Genomic DNA, 26,435 nt, shown 5'->3' on the forward strand with positions numbered 1-26,435 from the left:
ACATGTTGGCAATTTTTATCAACACGAATAAACATCTGGTTATGTGTTCATTCCTGAGCTTTGAGTTTATGACCTTGGTTACGCTAGCAAAATAAATTGTTTTAGAAACCAAAAGACTTTTGATTAATTTTACGAAAACATATTTATTTATCCATTTTGATTTCATGTTGACTACCTTTTGTTGTTCAAGAAAAAGTTGTGAAAAGAGAAAGTACATTAAAATCGTCCCTGTCCTGTTTGAATTCATAGATATGCTTGAGCCAGATACAGATGATGATTTCCCTGAGCCACTGGATCTCAGCCCCAGAGACGAGAGGCCTCTGTCCCCGCTCTTCCAGCGTTCCGTGTCAGAAGACTCTGCTGGCTCGTCTGCCTCCACCACTAGAAAAGCCAAAACTAGGTTAGTACACACACAAACACTTACACTCGACTGACTCAAAGCTGTGTGTATGTGTGCGTTTAAAGGTTGAGCGGCAAGCTTTTATTAAGCTTTAATGTTGCCCTGAAGAGGGTGAGAGAGTTCACACAAACACTGATGTACTGATGAACAATATTTGGACAGAAGAAAGTGTACAAGGGAGTTCAAGGGGGTCAATAGGGTCTTACAAAACAAGTAGCAAGGTGTGTGTGTGTGTGTGTGTGTGTGTGTGTGTGTGTGTGTGTGTGTGTGTGTGTGTGTGTGTGTGTGTGTGTGTGTGTGTGTGTGTGTGTGTGTGTGTGTGTGTGTGTGTGTGTGTGTGTGTGTGTGTGTGTGTGTGTGTGTGTGTGTGTGTGTGTGTGTGTGTGCGCGCGCGCGCGCGTGTGTGATGAATTGGATGTGACGAATAAAAAGATGTGATGTCCAAATTGTGAAGGAATCACTTACTGAGGCATTTTTTTTTTTAGAGAATCAGTTAAAATGATTGGTTAATCGGTTTGAAGGGTACACAAGAGTTGTCATGGTGTGAATCATGGACTGAATCGGTCACTTACTCACTGAATGACTAAAGCCCAAAGTATACTTCGGTTTTTAGGCATATGTGAGGGTCCGCGAACAGTGCACGATGCAAATTTCATCACCAGAATGTAGGAGTGGGTGCAGGGCCGTTTCTAGCCTTTTTGGCACCCTAGGCGAGATTCCTATTACATCACTGATGTTTTTGATTTATATAAGTATTCCTATGATGTAAAATCCATATAGCCTATAAATGTACTGTATAAATGAAAATTATTATTTCAAAAGTATATTTTACATTACACTATCATATAGGAAAATTACAATACTTTTGTCCTAATTTCTTCACTTGCAAGAAATAAACCCTTGAGCTTTTATTTTGGAGAAAACACCAGATCACCATGCTGATCGCGTGAGCAAAGTGCACACTTTTCTTTAAATCACGCAGCACAAACAGAATGTCTATATAGGATCCTTAATTAAAGTATTGTGCTGTTTTATAAAGGCACAAAGCCATATCACGATTTCGATTTTAGTTCGTTGGAAAAATATAACGCTAGAGACCTTTATGTTAGGTTATAAATTGTACATCTCATGTGTTGGGAAAAGGGAGAAGAGCGAGTTCGGTAAAAGGCGGATTCGAACTTGGATCAAACGCGTCAAAAGCTACTTTTAAGCACCTCATGCCCTACGACCTATGCCATTGTAGATATTTAGTGGTGAGCGACTTTTTGACAGGCACTTAGTGTAAATATACGCTTAGTAATCGGAAATGTAAAAATAAAATAAAAATAAGAATTTTTCTTCCACTGGCTTGGGCGAGAGAGAAAAAATCTCTTGGTGAGGTGGGGGCTCTCACTGGCGCCCCCCCAGCTGTTTGCGCCCTTGGCGTCCGCCTAGTTTGCCTATGTCTAGAAACGGCCCTGGGTGGGTGAAATACATTACAACATATACTACTGTGTTTAGAAGGATACTCGCAAAGACAGGCATTTTGACACGCCTTTCAAGTCCAATAAGGCAGCAAAAACATCTCTCACGCTGTATGAGCCGTGGCTTCATGTGCGCGTGTCTCTCACAGTACTCAGTACTCACAGTACTCTTTCACTGCTCACTTGTTTTTAAACCACAAGGCTTAAAAAAAAACATTCAAACAATAAGCTTTCGTGACGGTACAGCACAGGTACATCACATGAGCATAACCGCGATCGAGACGATAGTCCAAAATCATTACCGGTAGACAAATTTCTACCAGTTAATTGTGTCTGCCGGTATATCGCCCAACCCCACCAGAATGGTACGTGTGCCGACCGATTTTGTACACGCAAGGTTGCACATGCACATTAAATTTGATTTGCATAAATGAGTTGTTCCACAAGGTAGCAATACTGACCTGTGCTTTTGTTTTAACAAAACTAAAGAGCAACAACTACAAAATAGCTGTTAGGAGGGGAAATGAGATAGCCGCACTTTTTTTAAGGTAAAAATAATTTTTATCGGTCAGAACTTCTGGAGAAAAATAATGTGGACAAAGAAACTTTCTAGAGTGCGTTTTGACCGCCTGTGTACGCTAATGTACGTAAAAAAAACGAAGTATACTTTGGGCTTTAGTTCTCTGTTGTTTAAGACATCATAACCTGCAGTTCAGTCAGCAAATGTTACAAAAAAAAAACAAAAAAAAAACATAATTATGGAAAACAATGCTCAAAATACCAGTTTCAGGATTTTGCAAACACTGGTACGCATGGCTGCAGCTAGTGTGCTTTTTTGGCAAACTCTGAGTGAAAGCGAGGGAGTGTGGGGGGAGGGGACCGCTGAAGCCCTGCTGCTGTCATTAGTAAAGGGAGGGGGTGAGAGAGTGCTCTCTTTTAGTTTCCCAATTAGCACAGATTGTGCACTTGCTAATGTGCAGCACCATTTGCAGTGTGTGAGAGGAGAGGAGACCCCCTTCAGTACTGCATGCGCTTCACATCTTCTACTGACAGCAGCTCTCATGGGCTGCACAGCTGACAGAGAAAGTAAATGAACTCTAATGAGAATGCGCTGACAATTATGACATTTCACTAAGATTTCACAACAATCACAATGTTTATGAGCAAAATGTTGTTGGCGAATACAAGTAAACACACACACCCAAGAGCGAAATGACAGGATACGTGACAAATAAATCATGACTGTTTAGACTGGTGATTGTTTAACTACAGAAAATTTCAGGACAGTTTGGATGCAAATCTTTTTTTAGGGTGACTTTGTACAAGAACATGCATGGCTTTTGTGTTCCAGCTTTTGCATCCAGACCAGCCATTAATTTAATAGAGAATGAGTTATGTTATTTTGTGTTGCTTAGTTTTGTTAGTAATTCACCAAACCTAAAATTTTTGGGCCAAAGACCAAAAATAACTTAAAATATTGTTTAAATAAATGTACTACAAGGAAAATTCTGTGCAATTTTGTATGTAATATTGACTTTAAACAAACTATTACATGTAGCAGCAGGGTTTCCCAAACGGGAAGCTCCAGGGTGTTCCTGAGTTGATGAAAAGCTAATAATTAATTAGATAACAGAAATGTTAAAATAAATAGGTCCGCACAGTTAATTAAAATACATTTTAAATTGCTGTATGGCTTAGTATAATTTTCAAATCACAAAAGGCTGCGATTTAGTCTGAAGAGTTGTGTGTTTCAGAGTGAAATGCAGCACAGTGTTCATTTGCACTTGTGCAGTTCATGATGAAGTGTATCAGTGTCTCAGACGGATCAATTCGCAGTAAATGAAAAAAGACTCTGAGACGCTGGAACACCATATATCTTAAACTGGCAGCACATATTTATAATCACAACCTTTGCAATTTGACTTGCATCAAGCCACATCATGATCGATTTTATGTTATTATATAATATAGATAGATAGATGGATAGATGGATAGATAGATATATGTTTTATATACATATAAAACATATACATGCTCCTCCCTTAAAGGGGTCCTATTAAGCCATTGTAAATATTAACAATGGCGTCTATTTCAAACCATTTCGAGCCGATTCAAGAACGCGTTTCACAGGATATTTCAGAGTGGTATGTTTTGTTTGGTAATTTTCTTATAGATACAATGTTATCCACCATTTAATCATATTTGTCGGAAACCTATGGTAATACGAACAGTAACCGATCACAAAATCATGGATAATTTTCCTGAGGGGTGGTGAACAGTCTTACAAAAGCAAGAGCTTACAAAAGCTAAAGTAAACACTACATCAATACTATAATGTTAGTTAGCAGGCTAGTGGAGGCAAAGCTTTGTCCTTCATTTACATCATAGCTATCATAGCAACTACATAAAGCTTAAAATTTAAACTGTTAATAGAAAACACAACTACTAATAATAACTTACAAGTTGTGATCCATAAACGACAGATTGTCCCGACAAGATGTGAATGGCTAGTTGGCTACGTCTTTCAGGAGAAGCTTTTGTGCACATAGTCTGCATTGTACTCGGTATGTCTGCTATTCTCTGTAAAATTGCTCTCTTTATCTTCTCTAGCGCAGCTCAACCAGGCCTAGCCAACTTTTTTTGCGTATTATTGGGTGGGGTATACTTAAATGAGGAACAATTCATATCATGAGCCATTCGTTGTAGTTCTTGAAAAGTGGATTATGTTAAATAAAATATCTCCCTTTGGAGTGGACTTTGAGCTTTGTAACCTTGCAGATCTTCTTTATGCTCAAACAGCAACATTACAGACTAACTAAAGTTGAAAAAGTGAAAAAGCATAATAGAACCCCTTTAACAACGTGCTTAAACATGGGAAAATAAAGCACAAAGAATTCATAACATTCTATAGTGTTTTCATTATAATGTTATGTTTATGGCAAATTGGCGCTGCACATCTTGCACTTAACTATTTTCATCTACTTTATTAAGTGATTCCAGTTCCTGACATCACTGCATGTTTTTGAAGCAATGATGACAAACGATTTTAATTAAAACGTATGCCTACTGTTGAAAAAATATGACGAGGAAAATTGTTATACTTTATCATCAATGTTTAAAAAAAAAAGAAACGTCTAAAAGGAATATGACCCAATCATATTTTAGCAGATAACCCATTCATAGTCAATGTTCACTTTATTTTGCCGGTCTGGACAGCATGCTGTCCTCACTCTAACCAATCAGACCTCAGGTACAGCCCAAAATGCTTCAATAACCAATCAAAAAAAAAAAAAAATGTTTCACAGCGTTTTTCGTGATTGATCATTAGTGTCACATCTGAGTACTTGAGGACTTGTGCACATCCCTAGTTGAGGGTTGAGTAGGAGCTCTTTTCTTTTGACTGATTTAGAGTGTGATTTCACTGTCAGAGCCATCCAAGGATGTCATATCTTCTCACGTAATTCTTTTTTAGTTAGGTCACCCAGTCAGAACAGTTCCAGCACCCCAGCAGGGCACTAGGGCATGAGACATGGACTATGAACCCCTGACTAGTCAGATTGTTGCACAGATAGAGCAGTGAGGATTGGATGCACAACTGCTTAATGACTTGGGGCAAAACAATCTACTTGAATGCAACCGCTTTTGGCTATGAAAGGTCACTTTTCTTTGGCATACAGAACGGAATTCATAACTGCGAGTTGCATGTTGCATTCTCAGTATTGCACTTTGAGTATGCAAAACAGAACCATGCACTTGCAATATATGGCCCATTATGGCATTTACGGCTATATGTGTGTGTGTGTAGTAAGGAATGTTTACTTATGTTATGTTTCTGATTGAATAGTTGAAAGTCTGAAAAATCTTTTCTACATTTTTTTTTTTTCTCTCTCTCATCCCTCTCAGAGAAAAGCTCTGTGCCTTCTGCTACTGTGGAGAAAAGAGTCTCTTGGGTCAGGGTGAGTTGAAACTGTTTGGACCCACGCCTGGTTACGTCCCCTTGCACATCCGGAACCGCCGCGGCAGCTCCGAGAAGGATGACGATTACCATGACGACGAAAATGATTTCGATGACAATGACAACCGCAGCCCAGGGCATCGTGGGAGCGGCCTAAAAAAGTAAGTTATTGCCGTTGTCAGGTTAAAGGTGCATTGGGTGGATGTTTGGTTCTGCCAACAAGTTTTAAAAGGAAATGGTAAAAAGGAATGCAATAAAGATGCAAAATGTTCACATTAATTGTATTTTGTTGCAACAAAGTTTTTAATAAAAAAAAAAAATGTTATGCCATGAATGCTCAAATTTTAAGCATGTTGTAATATATAATCACAAGAAGCCAGTTATTGTAATTGAGATATTTATTTATTTTTTAAATCCCCATTCATTACAGCTTACTGTATTTTTGGCTGGTGCTCATTTGTTGTGTGTGCGCGCATAAGGGGAATGGTGAATGAGAAAGTACAGTGTTTGGTAGTCTATGTGGAGGTGGTATGGTGCGGTTCTGAAGTGTTAGATTGACGTGGCTTTAAGCTGTGATGTGTAATGAGGTTGTGTAGAGGTGAGAGTTGAGAAGGGTTTGCAGGTTTTGTTTGCTGCTGGGACTAAAAGCCCCCTGTTTAAAAAGCAATGACACCGATGACCACCGTAGAGCTGAAACAGTACTGGGTGCTGTGCTAGGCACCGTCTCATCAGATTGTGTAAATTACTTGTCGTAATCAAACACAATGTGGCTTTAAACTATATTCATCTTTATAATGGTGAGGTGTTTTTTTTTTTTACAATCTTAACATTTCTTTTCACATTAATTGAGCATAATATTCTTATCTTAATACATTAATGCTCACACACAAACACATATTGCTTCAAACTAAATGTTTTGAAATATTTAATGTACAATAATTAATTAGGAAATTTGAAGAAAAACATGAAAATTGTTGTTTACTCACCCTGATGTTGTTTCAGACCTTTTCTTCCATCAAGCTAAAATATTTAGCACAATATCCATATAATATGTGGCTTTTTTTTCCATACAATGAAAGTGAATGGCTCAAAAACAGTACCATGATATAGAGCCATTTACACTTATTTTGTCATTGTTTTTTTATATGACTTTTCTAAAATGACTTTTTAAATATAAACTTTATTTGACTTTTTTTTTTTATATATCAGTTCACTTTCATTCTATGGAAAATATCCACCTTGGGGGAAAAGACATTTGGTTTTAGAATTAAATGAGAGTGTTTAAATTAGCATTTATTTGGGGTACAATTTTCCTTACATTAGGACAAAAATGCCTTGTTGCAGGCTTGGGAAATGGACAACATAGTTGTATTTCACAAATACATTCTTAAAAGGCTCTAGCTTTGCTGGATGGAATCTGATTACTGAAGTTCTGGGTCAAACAGAACTTGTCTCTTCCATTGTGCTTTCTGATGGAGGGGAATGGAGTGCTTTGACCCAAATACTCTGGGAATTGCTAATGAATCCAACACCACAATTCAATTTGGGTCAATTAATTTGGTGCCAAAATTGCCTGATGATTAGTTACTAGATGGAGAGTTAAAGGAGAAATCCATTAGAGAGAACTCCACCAGCAGCCTTTCACAGAGCTCCACGTGACCTGTTGTCAAAAGTTCCTGTCCATAGCCACCCTTGGGCTCATTGGACGAGTTCCTAATTTGCTCAGCTCCTCTCAACCAATCAGACGCTTCCCTGAGGAATGATGACGTAATGCTCTCTGTGCAGTCACTGGCAGGCTGCCAACAGGCGGTGGATTGTTGTGTTGGAGGCATCTGATTGGGTGGTCTGAGCTGGAACTGTGCCAGTTATTGACAGGGGAGTGAAAACAATAACAGCTCAAAAGAGTGAACGAGAACCTCTGCATATCATTTAAGGTAGAGACTGTTAAGGTGGACCAGACATTGCTGTGAGTTGTTTTTTTTTTGTTTTTTTTGGTAACACTTTATTTTAATGTGTCCTTGTTACACGTTACACCTTAGTCCTTAAATGTACAATTACACTTTTACAGGGGCATCTAATTCCACCAGAGTGGAGCAGAGAGAATGAAGATTTTGTGCCTCGTTATGAAGAAACAAGGCATCACTCCTTCAGTGACCATAGCTGATGGGAGGTCTTGTATGAGTGAATTAAGGAGGTTGCATTTCCAGTGGCAGTCCTGAAAGCCAGTGTCAACCTTGAATTTGATTCTGGCCGTGACTGCCAGTGGCGTGAGATGAGGGGTGTGACTTGGGTTCTCTTAGACTGATTGTAGACCAGACGTGGCAAAACTGAAGCCACCGAAGTACTGTACCTGTGATTCCCAAGTCAGAGAGTGTGGACAAGAGGATCCGGTGGTTTACAGTATTAAAGGCAGCACACAGTTCCAGTAGAATAAGGACATTTCTTGGAGTTTTCTCTTGCCAGCTGAAGAGTTTCAGTAGTGGTCAGCAGGATGGTGTCTGTGGATTGTCTGCTTTTGAACCCATACTGGTTGTTGTCAATTAGATCATTCTGTATGAGAAAAGCAGAGGGATGTACACAACCCTTTCAAGTTTTTGAGAGAAAAGTAGGGAAACTGTTTTTGTTTTGTTTTAAGCAATGAGGTTACCCAAGTTACCCAAGCCTACTTGAATATGGTGGGAAATTTGCCATCTGTGAGGGATGTGCTGTTGATGTGAGTCAGAGTGGGTGGCAATGTTGGTTAGATCTCTTGTAGTAGATGGGTGTGGATCTACTTTGGGACAGGTTGTTGGTTGGCTGGCAGACCTATTTCTCTGTGAAGAGAGATAAAGAAGAAGAGAAGAGTGGAATGTGTGTGGGTGGCGGTTGGCTGTGGCTAAGTGGTGCAGAGAATTGGTTGCTGATGGATGCCACCTTATCTGTGAAATAGCTGCCGAAGTCATCAGCAGTCATAGAAGAGGTGGGTTGTGGGGGAGGGGTGTGACTGGGGAGGTAACCCGACAAACCTGTCTGTTGCCGTTGGTCAGACTATGTTGGTGCTGTGTGAATTGGCTTTAAGGCTCCATACTAATTCAAAAATAACCTCATCAGTGACTGATTTGGAATGGTCTACTTTGGCAGCTACTTTATTGCCAAATGGAGCTCCTCACGTGAAGTGTGCAGTATACTCAGCTAAAACTGATAGCAGTACAGTTTGACATTGGCATCTTGCTAAACTAATAACTTACTTTTAGTATTAAATAAAATAATTTTAATCAATGTTTATCTCTATCTGTTCTGGACTAATTTCTTTAAAGTATTCTGGAATTCTTCTATGAAGGATACTGCCTTATATTTTGGTGCACTTTTAATACTAACATTTAGTGCCTGCTATTTGGGTAGGTCTTTACATCGGGACTGCACCTATGATGCCTTAAAATTTAAGGAACCACAATAGGAAACTAATTTGAGAATGACCCCTGTTAGCAAATTTCTTTAGAATAAAAGGAATTGTGGTTTTGTGTCGTCAACAATCAAGTCAACAATATGGACCAAGTATGGAATCGTTTCTAGGAATCAGAATCGTAATAATATTGTGTATAATGAGTTCTTCAGGATACCCATCCCTAATGTCGCTCCTCTGATGTAAGCCTTTTTAAAGAGGATGTTGCACACCAAACGGTTTATTTATATTTATGCAGATGTTCTGGACAGAAGAGGGATCACATACAGTAGTCTTTCATCCTGTCCCTGCTGCAGCCCACTTCTGGCTGGCCCTCTTCAAACCGGCTCTCTTTTTAAATGTTAATTCCTTTTTTCCGCTTCTCTGAGTCTCTGTGGCTCACTCTCTCAGCGCCACATCCAATAAGCCAGTCATTCCTGCCCCCCTCCCACCCCCTTTCCGGTTCTCTTTCGTCCTCTCTCTTTCTCCGTCTCTTTCATACTTTGTCTCTGAACAGCCAGTCCTTGTGTTGGAGCCAAGTATGATAACCCCATACCTCGCCGTTGCAGATGGGGCTTCATAGGATGTTGCAATTGCAATGTAGGCCTTCTTGAAACATCATTAGGTTGCTGACGTCTAGAAATAAAATGCCACGTGTTTGGAATCTGACAAAAGAGCAGGCAACATAGCTGTCACCTTGAAATGTTCTTTCGTAACTTGTTCAGTCTCTTTTCAGATGAAGCTAATGTGCCCGTTCGCTTCCTTCCTCAGGGTCAGCTCTCCAGACAGTGGCCTGCACTCAACCTCTGCTCCTGGGAGTACAGACCCCGCTGCCGAGGAGCCCAGCCGCAAATTCTGGGATGAACTGGGCCAAATAGGCCTTCCCGATGACATTAACGTATCGTCTTTATTCGACCCCACTGGTAGGTAACCCTACACTAGCGTTACGTTGACTGTTTGTGTCTTTCAATGGCTGATGGTGTTTATGATTATTTTGCACCTGCAGGCCAGTGTTGCGCTCACCTGCGGTGTGCTGCCTGGTCAGAAGGTGTATGCCGTGGGGAGGGACAGTCGCTGCTGTATGTGGACAAAGCAATTGACTCAGGGAGCACAGAGGTGAGTGACACCTGCAACAGTGTGTTTGAATGTTTCTGAGGATTTGTTTGCGCTTTCTGCTTTAAAATGGCTGTTCCTTCAACTTGTACCCTTTTTCAACTGACATACCAGCACACAATCTAGCCCTGTTCCATGTGCATATACCAATGAAAAAATAATTCTGTTTTGTACTCTTGCTGGTCTCCATCAGTACGTTGGAGGTGGAGAGGTGAGATCATTTCCTCACCAAGTATTCTGTTCAAAAGAGCAACTCGAAAACTAGAGCTCTTCAATTACAATCAACAAATCGAATGATATATAGACTTTTTTAAAAATAGTTTATTTTATTTTTAGATTAGCTAAAGATGACATTTACCAGTGTTAATTTATTAATGTTTAAAGAGCATTAAATGATGCTATGATAGATGTAGTTGATGATCTAAATGTAAAAATTGGGGGATGATGACCCAATGTGATATTAACTCCTTCCATTCACTTCCCCGCTGTTGCGCATATTCTGAAAGAGTGCAGCAGATCTGAAACCAAAATCAAGTGAAGATGATGAAATGCGTAAACCAGAAATAACCATGAAAGTTTTGTGAATTAGATCAAAAGTGCTGCTGCCGGCTTTTTTAGAAAATGATGGCGGGGAAAAAGTGAATATATTGTGCATCCCTAAAAGTAGGCCTATTGTTTTTACTTGATATATGTAATTGACCTATAATGTAGGGCTGCATGATTTGGGGTAAAAAAATGATATGCAAAAAAACATAATTTACATTTTAAAATGAGTTTGCTTTACATTATTGTAGCTGCTCAATTTGTCCTAAATGTTGTTGTTATATAATTATTATTATTATTATTAATTATATGGTTTAAACATAAATAAAAATAAATAAATAAATAAATAAATAAAAGATGGTTGGCAAATGTTGCTTTCCCAGATGCACAGAATCAGATCAAAAATCAATCACATGCAGAGATGAGTTTGTGTAGAGCAGCAATTTACTGCCAATCGAGCAGTAAGACAAGACACTGAAAGCACAGTGTTTCAGAGACAAAGCGCATTTCGATTAATCATGCAGCCCTATTGTGATTATGAAAGTTACAACTATGTTCTCATAGTTTAATCTCTCTTAGTAGTAAATTTGCAAGTAAAAAAAGACTGCACTATCTTGTTTTTGTTTTTTATGAGAGGGTTTTATAGTAACATAGTCAGTGATGCCATTGTTTATCTCTGTGGACATGAGGGCTGAATTTGGCAGAGCTTTAACTGATCCCTTGATCCATCCTACTTTTTTGTGGCAAAGGGCTAATAGTGGAGTTGAGTGGGCCCATGTTTGCGCCGGTTTGAATTTTTGAATGCAGTCGCAAACTTGAGCTTAACTTTCCCTGAGAGTAATTTCTGTGGAGGAATGACAAATGCGCTCACTGTTGATAAAGTATTCAGAGTTAATCATGAATGGGGTTATTATTGGCAGTGGAAGAGACTGGAGAGGTTGTGTCGGTCCCCTGGTCTTTTAAATATTTTCTAATTAGGAGCGGAGCAGTTCAGAACTGCCACAGCCGTCTCTCTTGTGCAACTCTACTAATTAACACAATGCAATGTGGCAGACGCAGGGGCGCACTGAACCCGGGCAGGGAAAGCATATTAGGAGTAATTAATTTTTATATCAGCTTGTTCTCTTCACCTGCGATCAGATTTTTGTGGAAAAGCACATAGCATCTATCTGAGTGTGTGGATATACAAAATACAGTACAGATCTCTCAAAACTTCAACAATTCAAATAGAAACTGACTCTTTTAGGATAATTGTGGTCCATGTTTTCTGTGAGATGAGCAATATTTCATTAGCAGGGCTTGACATCAACACCCGCCAAACCGCCAAATACGATTGGATTTCAGCAGTGGCGTGTAACGCAGTCACTCCTACTTGCCACTTTGGCTGGTTGAATTTTATATATAATATATACATTTTCCAGTTGTAGTCTTATAAAAAATAGCATCTGAAATAATAAACTGTGCAATGTAGTTTTGTCAAAAATATAGATTTTTCAATACATATCGATACTGAAATTCTGAAACGCTTCAATACACACATTCCTCAGATACATGTAATCAGCTGCACGTTCTCGCTCACTCATCTCTCTGACAGCGAGTTGACACACACACTCGCCTCTCCTCACTCCTTTGTTTTAATTTGCTTTGGATGAATAATTTTGGTGTTTCAGGGCTTGAATTTTGGCATGGGATTATGCATAATTTTACTCATTCCCACAGATTTAGTTAAAGTCGCCTCTCAGTACTAAAGTGAGTTCTTTTTCGCTGCTTATTGCACTTAAACAGTCAAATACACACAAAAAATAAAGTCAAAATGTGTGTCGAGTCAAAGTCAAAACCGCTCCTGGCGAGTATGTACGTAAACACAGTCGGTTATGTTTCAAGTAAACATTAACAGTTGAGAAAGAAAACGCATGTGTAACAGTATAATGGATCCGTGTGTCAGGCCTTAAAGTGACAGCAGATAATATTAAAATGAGATAATATGAGATAATATAAGATCCTATAAAAAATATCCCCATGTTTTTCCCCATGGTATCGATGTCAAGATTGTGGTCAGTGAAAATGCTGTTCAGGAGACTTTCCTTTTGTTTTGGTTTATCTTCCTTCGGCACACTTTTCTCTGCTTTTCTGCAACAGCAGAAACTGATGAGTCAGTGGGAACAGTTGTTCACAAAGTAAGTGATTCAGATAATGCCTTAACTTTACATCATGTTAGGTTTTCCACACTTTGTCTATATGAGAGTGCTACAGTGACCATTAGAGCTGTTGCTCTGCAGTTTACCCATTAGCGGCTTTATTGCCTGCATGTAGAAGCTGTTCAGTAATCCAGTGGACTTTGATTGAAGGTTTTGTTACTGTTTGCCAGACAGCAGAGGGGAGAACAGTTTATGACCGGGGTGACTGGGGCCTTTTTTAAGGTAGACCTGGTCTTCTAACACTGAGCCCAGTTGATTTACTGTATGTTTAGGAGCTCAAGGCCAGCCACTATGTGATTAGCAGTGCCTGGCCTTGTTTGGTTGGAATATGCATGCCATTTTGTAGATATTGTATTTCGTGAAAGAAATAATGATAATTGTTTCATAATTTTTCTTACAATAACTCAGGCAACAGGTTGAATGGTAGATCTTGACAATTGTCAAAACTACCATTTATCTAGAAATTGAGAAAATTTCATATTTATTTTTTTTCTTCCTGTAATGCTGTAGAAAGGGTCCAAATGATGTCACTTCCTTAGTCAAAATTTTTAAGCATTTTTATTTATTTGTTGTAAATAAACTGTGGTAAATGTTTAAGCATACAGTATTTTTTGGTCACTTAAAAATGGTAAAAAATAAATTAAGTTTTTATTACAATCAGTTGAATATCAACAGAATGAAACAGATTGTTACAGTTTTGATGTAATATTATAATTGTTAGAAACGGTCATGAAGGTCAAGACCTCTGGGTGGAACATACACCAAAGTGTTTTTTAAGGGGAAAATATATGTTGGTAAAGTATTTAAAAACTAACTACTTCTAGTTTAATCTCATGTTAAAGAATATTTTACATAACATTGTCGCTGTTGGGCGGAAACCTCATATCTCCATTTCAATTTTTTTTCCCATTTATTAATAAATCATTATTATTGTCCACCCTTTACGTCTGTCTGTGGGTTTTGCAAATATCTAACCAATGAAAAATATTAAAAAGAACATGTGACTAAACTTTTAACTCCATTGCATCCACAAACTGTCAGTAAAAGCTCATAACTCCACCACGCCTCTATTGTGAATGAAGTACCGCACACAGTTTAGACTCTCTCTGCTTGTTTGCAATGCAAGGTTAAATAAAAATCTGGTTCTTTGAATAAGTACAGTGTTTTCTTTAGCTTTTATATATATATATATATATATATATATATATATATATATATATATATATATTTATATATATATATATATAATATATATATATATATATATATATATATATATATGCATTGTATGCATGTATGTATGTATAGTGTTTCTTGAGTAATGTTTATGTATTTGAGGAGTGGAGAAGAGTGTCAGTCTAGATTTTTTCATCAAGTCATTGCCAGTACTGTCTTAAATAGCCTGTGCAAAGTACTTTGTCTCTAATAACACAAGATTGGCCAAGTAAAAAAAAAAAAGAGCGCCTACACAGCTTCAATAAACTTTATAACCTGTAAGGTAATGAAAACCTAATGCATTACACTTACTGCCTCAAATGCGGCCATTTTAAGGACAGACAAAACACGTATATATCCGACATTCTCTGAGATGTGCTGGTCAAAAACCTTGTAACTCCATTTGAGCTTGATTTGAGTAAAATATTAATGATATAATGACACATGCAAGTGTCTGACCATATACTGTATGAAGCCGCAATATCAACTTTGACAACATGGTGTAAAAAAAAAAGAAGTGTTTTTTCCATTTCCTGAAAAGAAGTGTTTTTGGAGTTTTTGCCCAACAGCGACAATAGTTCTCAAAACAAAGTCCATGATTTTTGTATTCCTCTAATTCTTTAGAGAGAAAAAAAGTAACCAATTTGTACCCTATTCATGGAAAGTGCCAGCTACCGGAGGGTATTGCCAGGATGGCTGCTGAATGAACTGACTTGCTCCAATAAGGACTTTGATGTAGGTTTGTCCTGGCAGTGAGACTCGCAGAGCTGTGAAATAGTAAAGTTCAGAGAGCTGAGGATGACGAACGTCAACGAACAATTTTCATCATAGATTTAGTCGAAAATAACACTAAAGCTTACAAATAAATCATGCATAAAACCAAGAACATGCTTCTACAAAGTAAATCAGGTCAGTTTTGTAACGTATTCTTGACATTTAGACAAGAGAGCAGTCGGAACGGGTAGAAATTAGTTGCAAATATGCACGAACAACTTCCAATCACTGGATTAAGGTTATGTCTATAAAGCGTTTCACATGCTATAAACAGAATCGCTGCATAACACTGTCCACACACTGACTGACCGAGACACAAACCAGCTGACATTGTGCATAGTACGGCACACTCATCCAACACTTTACTGCATCTTTCATCACTGGCCTGCTCTGTTTGGAATGCTGCCATTATGCCTCTTTGCATATAGGATTTCAAGGAGGGAATGCTGTTCTACTTTATAATAGTGTCCTTGGAGTTTTGGCAGCAATAATGGATCAGCTGTAGCTTTTTCACCCCATGAAGGATATATCTGAGGGGATGGTTTCAATAATATGAGGCATGGAATAGAGATGAGATACTCAACACCCAGCCAGCCCTGAGAGTGGACAGTATGGCCATAGAGCTCTATATGTCTGTCCTTCAGAGCGGTTCAGAAAATAGCATTGTGGGTATAGGCTGCTGTCAGCCTCAGTGGACTCACCGCCTGGGCGATAATTGCTTAAAGCTCGGTGTTAAAAGGTATTTGCAGATTGTTGCATTTGGGCCTTAGGCCAAGGGTTTCTAAAGCATGAGAGAGCTAAAGAGAGTGCTGACTAGAGACATTTTTAGTTTAGGGCCGTTTTCTCAGGCCCTTGCTTTCTCTATTATTCAAAGTGTGAGTGCTTTTTCCATGGTGGTGATTTAAATGTCTGGCCAGTTTTCATCCTAGTCCTTATTTTGAATGGCATTTGCCTTGATCCTGAATGCTTTACTGGAAATATCTGAAAGGCTGAAAAAATACACGCTGAAAGAGGGGGAAGTATGTTACGATCAAATGGACCTGCGAGAGGAACAGCGTGTTTTGACAACCTTGCTGTTCAGGGTTATGGTGTTGTACCACTCTTACAGCAAAAGGCTACTATAAGAGTGACACAATTATGGACATTTTTGCCATTTACCACTGCATTTTTTTTATTACATCAAAAAGAAATGTACATTTTATTTTAAAAGATTATTTAAAAAGTCTAATGTTAATATAAAACAAATTTAATTAAAACATAGCATGTGTTTTTCAATGAAGTAAACTACGTTGCAGTAAATATCAACAAATTATAAAAAAATAAAAAAAAATAAAAACTCTGCAAACCAAGAAGTGCATGTACCACGTTTAATCCTCACAGAGAATGCAAATAAAGAAACAGAATGTAGATAATAATGTCTGCAGTCACTTACTTTATATTACCCTAATAAATAAATAAAATTGTCAGTAATTGCTTGCCACATCACTTCTTTCTTGCTGCTTGTCGGTGAGGCTTTTTATGTTCCTTTCGAGTCCCCAGTTTATGTATTATTGGTCATTGACCTACACTGGGATTTAAAAAAAAAGAAAGCGTTTCAGCACAGTTGGAATTTTCACATACTGTGTTAAGGTGTTTTAAAGGGATGTGTTGTTTTGGTTTTACTTTTAAAGGTCACACCAAATGTGTGTCAGTACATCTTAAAAGGACACCTTTGGTTTCTTTTTTAGAAAAACAAAGTGTACCGTTTGCAATGCAGTAATTGTTTGTGGCATGGTTCATCTCATGTGCCTGGAAGTATAATAATATACTGTGTTGGGGAGTAACTAGTTACGTTTAATGGCGTTATGTAATTTAATTGCAAAATAAATGTAACTGTGATCAGTTGCATTTACTGAGAAAAAATGTGTAGTTAAATTAGTTACTTATGAAAATGTTAACGATTACAAAGGGGATACATCTGAATATTTTCTGTAAAAAGCTAGGATATGTTGAATAATATTAATTTGTTGCTTTGCCTGTGTTTGTTGTGCACGATGCCTTCTGCCATTTAAAGGCTGTTAAGTAAAGCGATGCTATTCTGATGCTTTTGATTGGTTCTCGTTTGAATTTGCAGCGCACAACGCCTGCCAATTACATCAATCCATATTTCCACTGAAAGCTTTAGACTACAACCTATCTAAGAGTTGCCAACATGGCGAGTGATACAAATGTGTTCCAGTGCTGGAAATGTAAAAATCGTTTCATCCAGAAATCTGTATTCAACCTCAGAACGATCTCAAAGTAAATGAAGAGCTAAAGTCTAATTTTGTGGTTGCTGTGCTTTAATTATTATTATTATTATTATTATTATTTTTAGTATTATTATTATCTTAATTAAAGTGATGACAGATTTTGAAAGTCTGACAGTAATCAGTGTTGAGTACTACTGTAAGGTTAACCTGGCCTGGTTTAAATGTTTGAAAATGATTAACAGTTGAAAACATTTGTTAGAAATTTAGAAAAAAATAATCAAATATAATTAATTACATTACTTTAATCAAGTATTTTATATTGTTACACTACTTTTTTATAGGGTAATTTGTATTCTGTAACCTATTACATTTCCAAAGTAACCATCCCGACACTGATAATATAGTAGCCTATAATAAATATCACTGAATCGCTGTACAGAAAATAAACTGCAAATGGATGCATTACATGAATTAAACAACAAACTAATCTGAGTGCACTTGATGCAGGGTCAGATTAAGAGGGGCTTTTAATTTGATTGTGCCAAGAACACCATTGCAGACGTACAGGACCTCCCATTCTCCGTCTTCATTATTTTACGAATACATTTTGAAAGAACTGTTAATCAAAGAAAGTAAATGTGAAAAAGTATTATAGCATTTGCCTTTCTATTAGAAAGGAAAACATTGTAATACTTTCTCTTGTACCATTGGCATTCAGCAAGTACACATTTTTATCATTTAAACATGTCTTTGAAAATTTGAAAACAAGTTTGCATTTGTAGCCTGCATAAAAGCTTGTGTATTCTGTTCATTACGGTCCATGGATGCGTACAGGTGTTCACCAGAGATATGTTCATAACAATAATGGTAATAACAAGGGGGAAAAAACACTCTAGCAAATGATTCAGTTTTAGGGACCTGTGCTACTTAATCTAAAGAAAACCATAAAGAGGGTAAACAAATTATAAATGCAAAATATTATTCACCTTGAGCAGTTTTAGAGCTGTGTAAAAATAGCAGTTCATATTGGCCTGAAATTAATATAATCTAAATGAAACCGAGCTGTGCATGTCTAATTGTGATGTACTGAGTATTTACTGAACTGAAATGACACCACCAATATTTATATATCTGTATTAACTTTTGTAGTGCTGTGCATACTGTAAGCGCCTTGGAGCAACCATAAAGTGCTGTGAGGAGAGCTGTGGGCGCTCCTTTCATTACCCCTGTGCAGCTGCTGCCGGAACCTTCCAGAACATAAAGACATACACCCTCCTCTGCCCGGATCACATCCAGCAAGCCCTCATCCGATGTGAGTTTCTCTGGTACACACGTTCCCTTCTGCTGATTCATTGACAAAATCTTAAGGCGTTTTGTGTTTTAGTTAGGTCTGCACGAATTCCCTGCACAAGAATTGCGATATGCTATAACTTACAATATTGCATTAAGTGTGTAAAATCAATGTAAATTATATTTTTTTCAAATATGTAAAAACTGAAAATTATATAACCAATACACCAAATTTGGGACACTCCAGGTCAAAACCAAATATCTATAAGGAAAATATACATCAAACTTTTTTTTCCCCCATGATACCACTATTTGATTTGATTTGATTGTACTTTTTTACATCCTATATATTCAGACCTACTGTACCGCTGGATGTAATATAATGTTACACATCAGATGATTTTCCCCAACAGTTAACCGGACGTTTATTTAAGATATAACAGACAATGTTTGCGTGAATCCTCGCGAAGACAGATATATTACTGCATCTAAGACATACCGTGTGGAGTTCGAGACCCATTATATACATGTTCTCTTTTCAGCAAAAGATGAGGTGAACTGTCTGGTGTGTGACAGTTCTGGAGACTTACTCGATCAGCTGTTTTGCTGCACGTGTGGCCAGCATTACCATGGGGCCTGTCTGGACATCACTGTGACCCCGCTGAAGAGGGCCGGCTGGCAGTGTCCTGAGTGCAAAGTCTGCCTGGCTTGCAAGTGAGTATCCAGCTCACCTGGACATTATTACTCATCGCAGATTCAGACTTCTGGAGAATTTGATCACTCGTCCTTCAGAAAATGTTACTCTTTACCTTTAGATTTGTGGCAGATTTGAGAAAGCTTTCCGCTCAGCCTCTATCGGCTCTGTTTTATATGTTCTACTATATCCAAGTAAGCTGTTTTCTGTGAATCTGCAAAACTTTTAAATCATAAACTGCTATAGGGGAATAACGAGAAGAACAAAGTGCAGCAAACGGTCAAACTATTTGGACTATAAACCAGTGCGTTTATAATTAAGACAATACATTGAAGTAATATGGTCGCTTATAGATGAAAAATAAGGTGGATATAAATCTATAGATTTTCAGATCAGTGCAGAAAATGTAAACATTTTAAACGTTCAAATAGAAAGTGCATTCTATTTGAGATAAAAATAATATATATATATATATATATATATATATTTTTTTTTTTTTTTTTTTTTTTTTTTTACAGTATATTGTTAGTCATTGGTATACTGCATGATCTCATTAGACATCTTCATATTGCTTTTTGGAATATCTATGTCATGGATGAAAACATGGCAACCCTTAGATAAAACATTTTTGGGGCCTTTTTTTCATCCCAGCCACACACTGACTGTGACCGCTGGGAGATCCATTTCGTCTGATGTCAGACAGAAATCTAATCTGTTTACAAGCCTTTCTATGTATATATTGTTTTGAGGAGGCAGAGAAAATCTGAATCTTTTACAGTGATTTTTTTTTTACAGTGGAGTTTGCAGTGCATGTTTATTCTTTTAATGCTTCAATTGCAGTGTGGTTTAAATAGATTGTATTGTGTTTAAGCTCTGTATTCTCCACTGTGATGTGCTGCTGGACTGGGAATCAGATACAGCACGGCTGGGAAAGGCAAAATGTGCATCTGTCTTGATCTGGGTGAAAATGAATGTAATGGCTCAGCGCGGCTGTAAATATCAGATGACGTGGTTTTGCATTGGCTGAAAATATAGGACTGGAAATGGATAAATCTCTGGAACGTCCTCATAGCTCTATAAATCTGACTTTCTCCTCTCTGATTTACCACTTAGACACATTTTGGCTCTGAAAAGCCACAGTGAAAGTGTTATTGCTCATGGGGAGAATTTAATGGGGTGTTTGTTTGCTTGTGAATATGTAAAATAAGGTTGTATTGGGCTGAGGAGGGGTGGCTCAGTGTATTTTTAATGGCTGATGCTGATGTCTTGAGAGTAGATCAGTTGATATAGTGTATATATACATGGTGTTTGACCAATATTGATTTTTAAATTTGTTGCAAAAAAGTGGAAATTAAATGAACACCACTAAAATTCACATAAAATATTGGAAAATAGAAACATATGCATTGTGTTTGGAGCAGACTGTCTTTACGTTTTGAAACGGACAGAATGGGGAACAACCCCTTCTGTTAATCAGCTGTTTAATCGATTAAACGTCTCTCTGCAGATGGTAGTCTCTAAATGGATCATGACAGTTAATTTGATCAAGCCCACGGCCCAGTTACAAACTTGAATCACCTTAATAACAGTAGCAGATAGAAATGGAAAAGAAACTCATTAATTAAATGACTGCTTCTGATATTTCTCACTGAATTATTGTAGCATAACAAAAGGAGTAACGTGTACATTTAAACGATCATCTTGGTTCATAATTGGCATAAATGTGTTTACACTCGAATCACGATTTACACAGTATTCTTCGCTCTAGAGGTGGGCAGATCGATCCTTGAGTATCGATATATCGATACTGACGTGGTATCGAAAAGGATCGATCCTCACATAAAAATATCGATCCAAATGTGTTTTTTTTTTTACCAGTAATTTTTATTAATTTAGCACGCAATTCAGTGCGTAAAATAAGCTTCTACATGGAAAAATAAGCGAATGTTAGCGGATAATTGTGTAGGCTAGAACTTTTTCTCCTAGTCATCTGGATACAAGACGAAACGAATCAATCACAGAGCGTTCGATGCTGGTGCTTCGCTGAGCTCACAGGACCAGTGCGTTTGGGAAACAAAGCCTTGCTTAGATGACAGAGAAACAATCGGGTGTTTTTTTTTTATAAACAAAGCAAAAGTGTATATAACGGTTCAAAATGTTGACGTCAGTAAGATTTTTTTAATGAAATTAATATTTTTATTCAACAAGGATCAATGTATTCAAGATCAAAAGTGACAGTCAAGGGTTTTTCACTGTTAAAAAAAAACTACTTCATAAATGCTGTTCTTTCAGCTTTGTTCATCAAATAATTCTGCATCATGGTTTCCACAAAAAATATGAAACTGTTTTCAACATTGATAATAATAAGAAATGTTTCCTGAGCTGTAAATCAGCATATTAAAATGAATTATCATCATGACTGGAGTAATGATGCCGAAAATTCAGCTTTGATCACTTGAATAAATTACAGTTTAGTATGACATAGAAAACAGATAGCCTATGTTAAATTGTAATATTACAGTTTTTACTGTATTTTTGATCAAATAAATGCAGAAGAGAATGAAAAATCTTACAGACCCCAAACTTTTAAACAGTAGGCTAGTGTACAATAGTACTTTTACTATAATTAGGGTAGTTTTGTAAAAGTCACTGACTAATAATTACAGGCGAGTTGAGAGCACAAATCACAAAATATTTAGTAGTCATGAAAACGTATTCAGATTTAGCATATTAATGATGCATTCACCTCATAAATCATGACACACTGCTCTAGCACAGGAAAGTGCATAAGTTCAAGTGCATGCTTTTAAAACGAAAAAGTATCGGTATCGATATCGGCGATACTGGCCCTGTATTTACTTGGTATCGGATCGATACCGAAATTTGGAGTATCGCCCACCTCTACTTCGCTCCCCTCAGCATGGTCTTCCGGTAGTTCATAAAACATGTCTACACTCCATGGCTGATAGGGCTTTAAATTGTTAAACCTACTTCCAGCTAAAATTGGTGAGGCACACGAATTTTGCCTGAAAATGTTGATTAACTGTTTAGGTATTTTTTCACGAGTTTGTATGTTTGCATTGTTTTACTGTAAAGAGCTTTGAGAAGCTCCTTTTAAAGGGGCTATATAACATAAAACTTATTATAATTATTATGATTGTAGAAAATGTAAAGGAAAGAAATAGAGAAATCCAAATTTTACACTTTACACAATGTTTTTTTTAAATAATATCGATAAAATTATATTTTACATTAAAGTATGGATGCACTGAAATCAAAATTCTGGGCCAAAAACAGAAAACAAAAATAAATTAATAATCTATTAAATAATCAAACACAAAAATAGCTAAAAATGGGTTGTACAAACATTTAAATTGCACATAAGGCAGTTTTTATATCAACTTTTTAATAACAGAATTGTTTCTACTCCAGTTTGTGTGTGAAACATAAACATTTAAAGAACAATAAACTGTAATAACTTGTTTTCATGACAGATTTATTCAAACATACATTAAAGACCACTAACATGTTAAGTAAAAATATAATGAATATGTAATACAAAATGCTTTTCTCTAGAGTTATTTTCTTCTAACTAATGAGTTTATGGACATTAAATAGATTTTTTTTAGGTAAGTGTAATGTTAAGTGACATTGTTTAGCCTACAAGCTGTATAAGCACACAGCTGACATGTTTAACTGTTGTAGCTTATCCACATTGTGTGCACAAAATAGACGCTTAACACAGTGGAAACGTGCCATTGGAGAAGTGCTAATTAACTGTCTGTTTTGGGTCAATGATTTTGCCCCGAAACTGAAAATAGCTGTTTATGCTGAAAATTGTCGGTAGCCGAAATTTCAGTGCATCCCTACACAAAAAGAAGAAAATGCTAAATGAAAAAGGCTGAACTTTAAAACAAAGGGCTAGATTGCAGCAAACAACAGGTCATTTTTACTGTCCATTTCCGCTCTACATAACTATACATTAAACATGAATTCTCTTCTGATTGGCTAAAAGCACTTTCACCCAGGATAGGCAGATTTCTTGTCACTGAAACTTGCCTAACTGGCCATATAATATAAACATTATAATAGGTCAGAATGTCTTATTTGCAAAAGCCCCTAACCCTGTATCTGAAATCATCCTCTGTTCTAATCTCCAGTATCCTCTTTCTGGTCTGTAGGAACCCAGGGGAGGATAGCAAGATGCTGGTGTGTGACATGTGTGATAAAGGGTATCACACATTCTGCCTGCAGCCCATCGTGGACACAATACCCACCAGTGGCTGGAGGTGCAAGGTAAGCTTGTGTTTGTGTATGGACTACAAATGGCCTGCTTTGAGAAGAGTTGAGACACTGTGCTTTCATTTCTGTTTTGAGCCTGTAACACGCAACCCGTGGGTGTTTATGGACTGTGGGATTGAAGAGTGCATTGGTTTTTCATCTCATCAGCATACTGTATATTCCCCATGGAATGATGCTGGAGCTAGCTTTAATCACCATGATGAATTCATTACCTGGGTGTAATTATTCCTAATGTGCATGCTGCACTTCTCCTGTACCCTCACTTACGGTATCGGACGACTTTGAAGAGCTGTGTGAGTGATTTGTGGGGTAGATGTTCATCTCCACTATAAAAGCCTTGTATTTTTCCCTGTTTATTTTCTCCTTAAGGATTTTTAATAAATAATAAATCAAAATCAAACCAATTAGCTTCCAGATGAATCAGAATATAAAGAAGCCCTTTGATTTAACCCCAAAAATATTTGACATGTTGTAATTGAATCAGAATGTTTAATACACACCTCTTGACTAGATGCCATTGATAAGTGTAAAAAGAAAAACAAATGTTATGCATTTTAAGTAATACCCTCAATAATGTTCAGGTTGTTTGGGACTGTAGCAAAGCCAACTTAAGATGGTCAAATGCCCTATGAAATATATTTAACAGAGCACTATTGGGCCATTGGAACATACTCTTTGTTTCTGTGTCAATTGATTTAAAAATCTGTCCTCCCTTTGCCCAGAAATAGCATGAAGTCAGCCAATCAAATTGGAACTTACATTTTTAAGAAAGATCTTTTTGTTTTTTGTGTGGTAAGCAACAGATGGTCCATGATCTGCGAGTATGCCATCTGAGGCTGAGACCACACAACACTTTTCTAAATTGAGTTAGATTGCTAGTAGACCCCTAAATATCTTGCATATCTGAACGAATATAAAAGCTGAACCAAATCCCACACAGATCCCACTCAGACTGCTCCCATCACTTTGTGGAGGCGGCCAAGAATCCCCACCTGTCATCCAGGACTCAGTAAAGGAGTCTGCCCATCATCAGAGGCTTGACAGGGCTTGGTTTTTTTGCTAAGGGTCTGTGGGTGGTTATTAGAGATGATACTTGCCCCTCTTCAGCTGGCTGAAAAGCTGCTTTTGATGAGCTTGAAGTGCCTTTTATTTATGATTTTTTTTAATTGACATGGACTTTTCTGGTGCTTTACTCCTATTGAGTGCTGATGCAGACTGATGAACATGATTTTGAGGATTTATAGAGCTGTAATTATGCTGGAACGCAATCCAAATTGATTTAAGAGAGCCCATAAAGTTTTCAGATTGCAATTGTTGTTCAGTTCAAGTGTCAGTATTCAGATACTAGTTGTCATTTTTGCTTTTTTTAAATTATTTGTTTTGATAATTTAAGTTGGTCTCTGCAGTACATGAAGCAATAGGGATGAAGCAATAGTATTGCAATAGTATAATTTCCTATACTGTTTACACCCCTGTATGTATATGTATATTTGCCATCACTTGGCAAGACTGCTTTACATTATGTACAGTTTATTTAAACATGGAATAGTGCGAAAATAGAGTGAGACATGTCCAAAATAAGTCAAGATGAGGAAGGCATAAAGTACTATAAACTATACTATACTATAAACAATATAAATGATTTTTTATTTTATTTTTTGTATTCCCAGAAAAATAAATAAGTAGGCTATATGTTGTTTTAATGAGAATAAAAATTGCCCATTCCATTGTATTTACTAAAATGACTCATACCATAAGATTTTGGTCATATCGTCCATCTTTATGAAAGAGCATTTGCAATGCCTAAAACCTTAATTTAATCAACTAGGATTTAATTGGGCCATAACAGTTAGGTTGTAAGATAATTTGTCCTTAATATTGTAATGTGCATTTATCTCATGCTCAATAAGAACAGGAGTAGGTAATGGTTCAATTTGATTTCATGTTCACTTTAAATGGTTTTGCTGTCATGACATGAAATGATGCCAGAGTGAATTGAACGTTGTGTTTTGCAGAACTGCCGGGCGTGTGCTCAGTGTGGCATGAGGCCTAACGGTCAGTGGTCATCTAATGGTGTAATGTGTGAAGGATGTCAACAGCAGCATGATTCAGCACAACTCTGTCTCATCTGTGGGCAGAATCAGGACTCTGGCAGTCCTACAGACAAACACTCATGCTGTACATGTAAGAGGTAGGAAATGAGACCCCTTCAGCTATGACAATATCACACAGTCTCGAGTGACCTATTGCTTTAATGAATCGGTTTCTGCATAAAAACAATTTTCATTCAAATGTTATTTTATTAAGAAAATTCATTAAGTGTCATCCTTCAGCGTTTAAATGTTTGGTTTCCAAATGTCAGTTGCCTTTCAATGGTTTCCTGCTCTCAGCAGGCGGTAATTCACTACTCTAAACACATCGTGGTTGACAAACCATGTTCAGACACATTGTAACCCATGTGTAATATAGTCTAGGTTATATTTAAAAAGAAAATTCACATTCTTTTACTTTAGTTTTTTATTTGTTTTCAAGAATGTTGGCATCTGCCAAATTTGACTACCATCTACCATGACATTAATTTTTAAGTATTATTACTACACTCAAAAATAAATCAAAATAAACTGGGTTAAAAACCCAATTTGGGCTGGTTTTAGCCTAACGGATGGGTAAATATTAAACAGCGCTGCCATACTAGCACCTGCTCTAGAGTTTTCCTTTGGGGACTAGGAACATAAACAGTGGGTAATGAACGTAATCGATTACATTGATGTGTCCTTACAGCCTAGTGGTGTTGTCCATTACTGATGTGAAGACTGGTATTGATGAATATTAGCTG

At 37.2% G+C, this 26,435-nt stretch overlaps 1 protein-coding gene across 4 annotated transcripts in view; it reads left to right on the forward strand.

The window, feature by feature from the left end:
* The window catches only part of kmt2ca (lysine (K)-specific methyltransferase 2Ca), a 150,455-nt gene that overhangs the window by 52,424 nt on the left and 71,596 nt on the right, over positions 1 to 26,435 (forward strand). For all 4 annotated transcript variants that reach the window (XM_082184953.1, XM_082184954.1, XM_082184955.1 and 1 more), the window contains exons 4-11: positions 250 to 400; positions 5,767 to 5,979; positions 10,011 to 10,162; positions 10,246 to 10,355; positions 18,463 to 18,625; positions 19,146 to 19,317; positions 23,479 to 23,593; positions 25,615 to 25,790. In XM_082184953.1, coding sequence (XP_082041079.1) covers positions 250 to 400; positions 5,767 to 5,979; positions 10,011 to 10,162; positions 10,246 to 10,355; positions 18,463 to 18,625; positions 19,146 to 19,317; positions 23,479 to 23,593; positions 25,615 to 25,790 — 1,252 coding nt within the window. The remainder of the gene's footprint in view (positions 1 to 249; positions 401 to 5,766; positions 5,980 to 10,010; positions 10,163 to 10,245; positions 10,356 to 18,462; positions 18,626 to 19,145; positions 19,318 to 23,478; positions 23,594 to 25,614; positions 25,791 to 26,435) is intronic.

Source organism: Leuciscus leuciscus (assembly GCF_965113295.1).
Source record: "Leuciscus leuciscus genome assembly, chromosome: 11".
Lineage (NCBI taxonomy): Eukaryota > Metazoa > Chordata > Actinopteri > Cypriniformes > Leuciscidae > Leuciscus > Leuciscus leuciscus.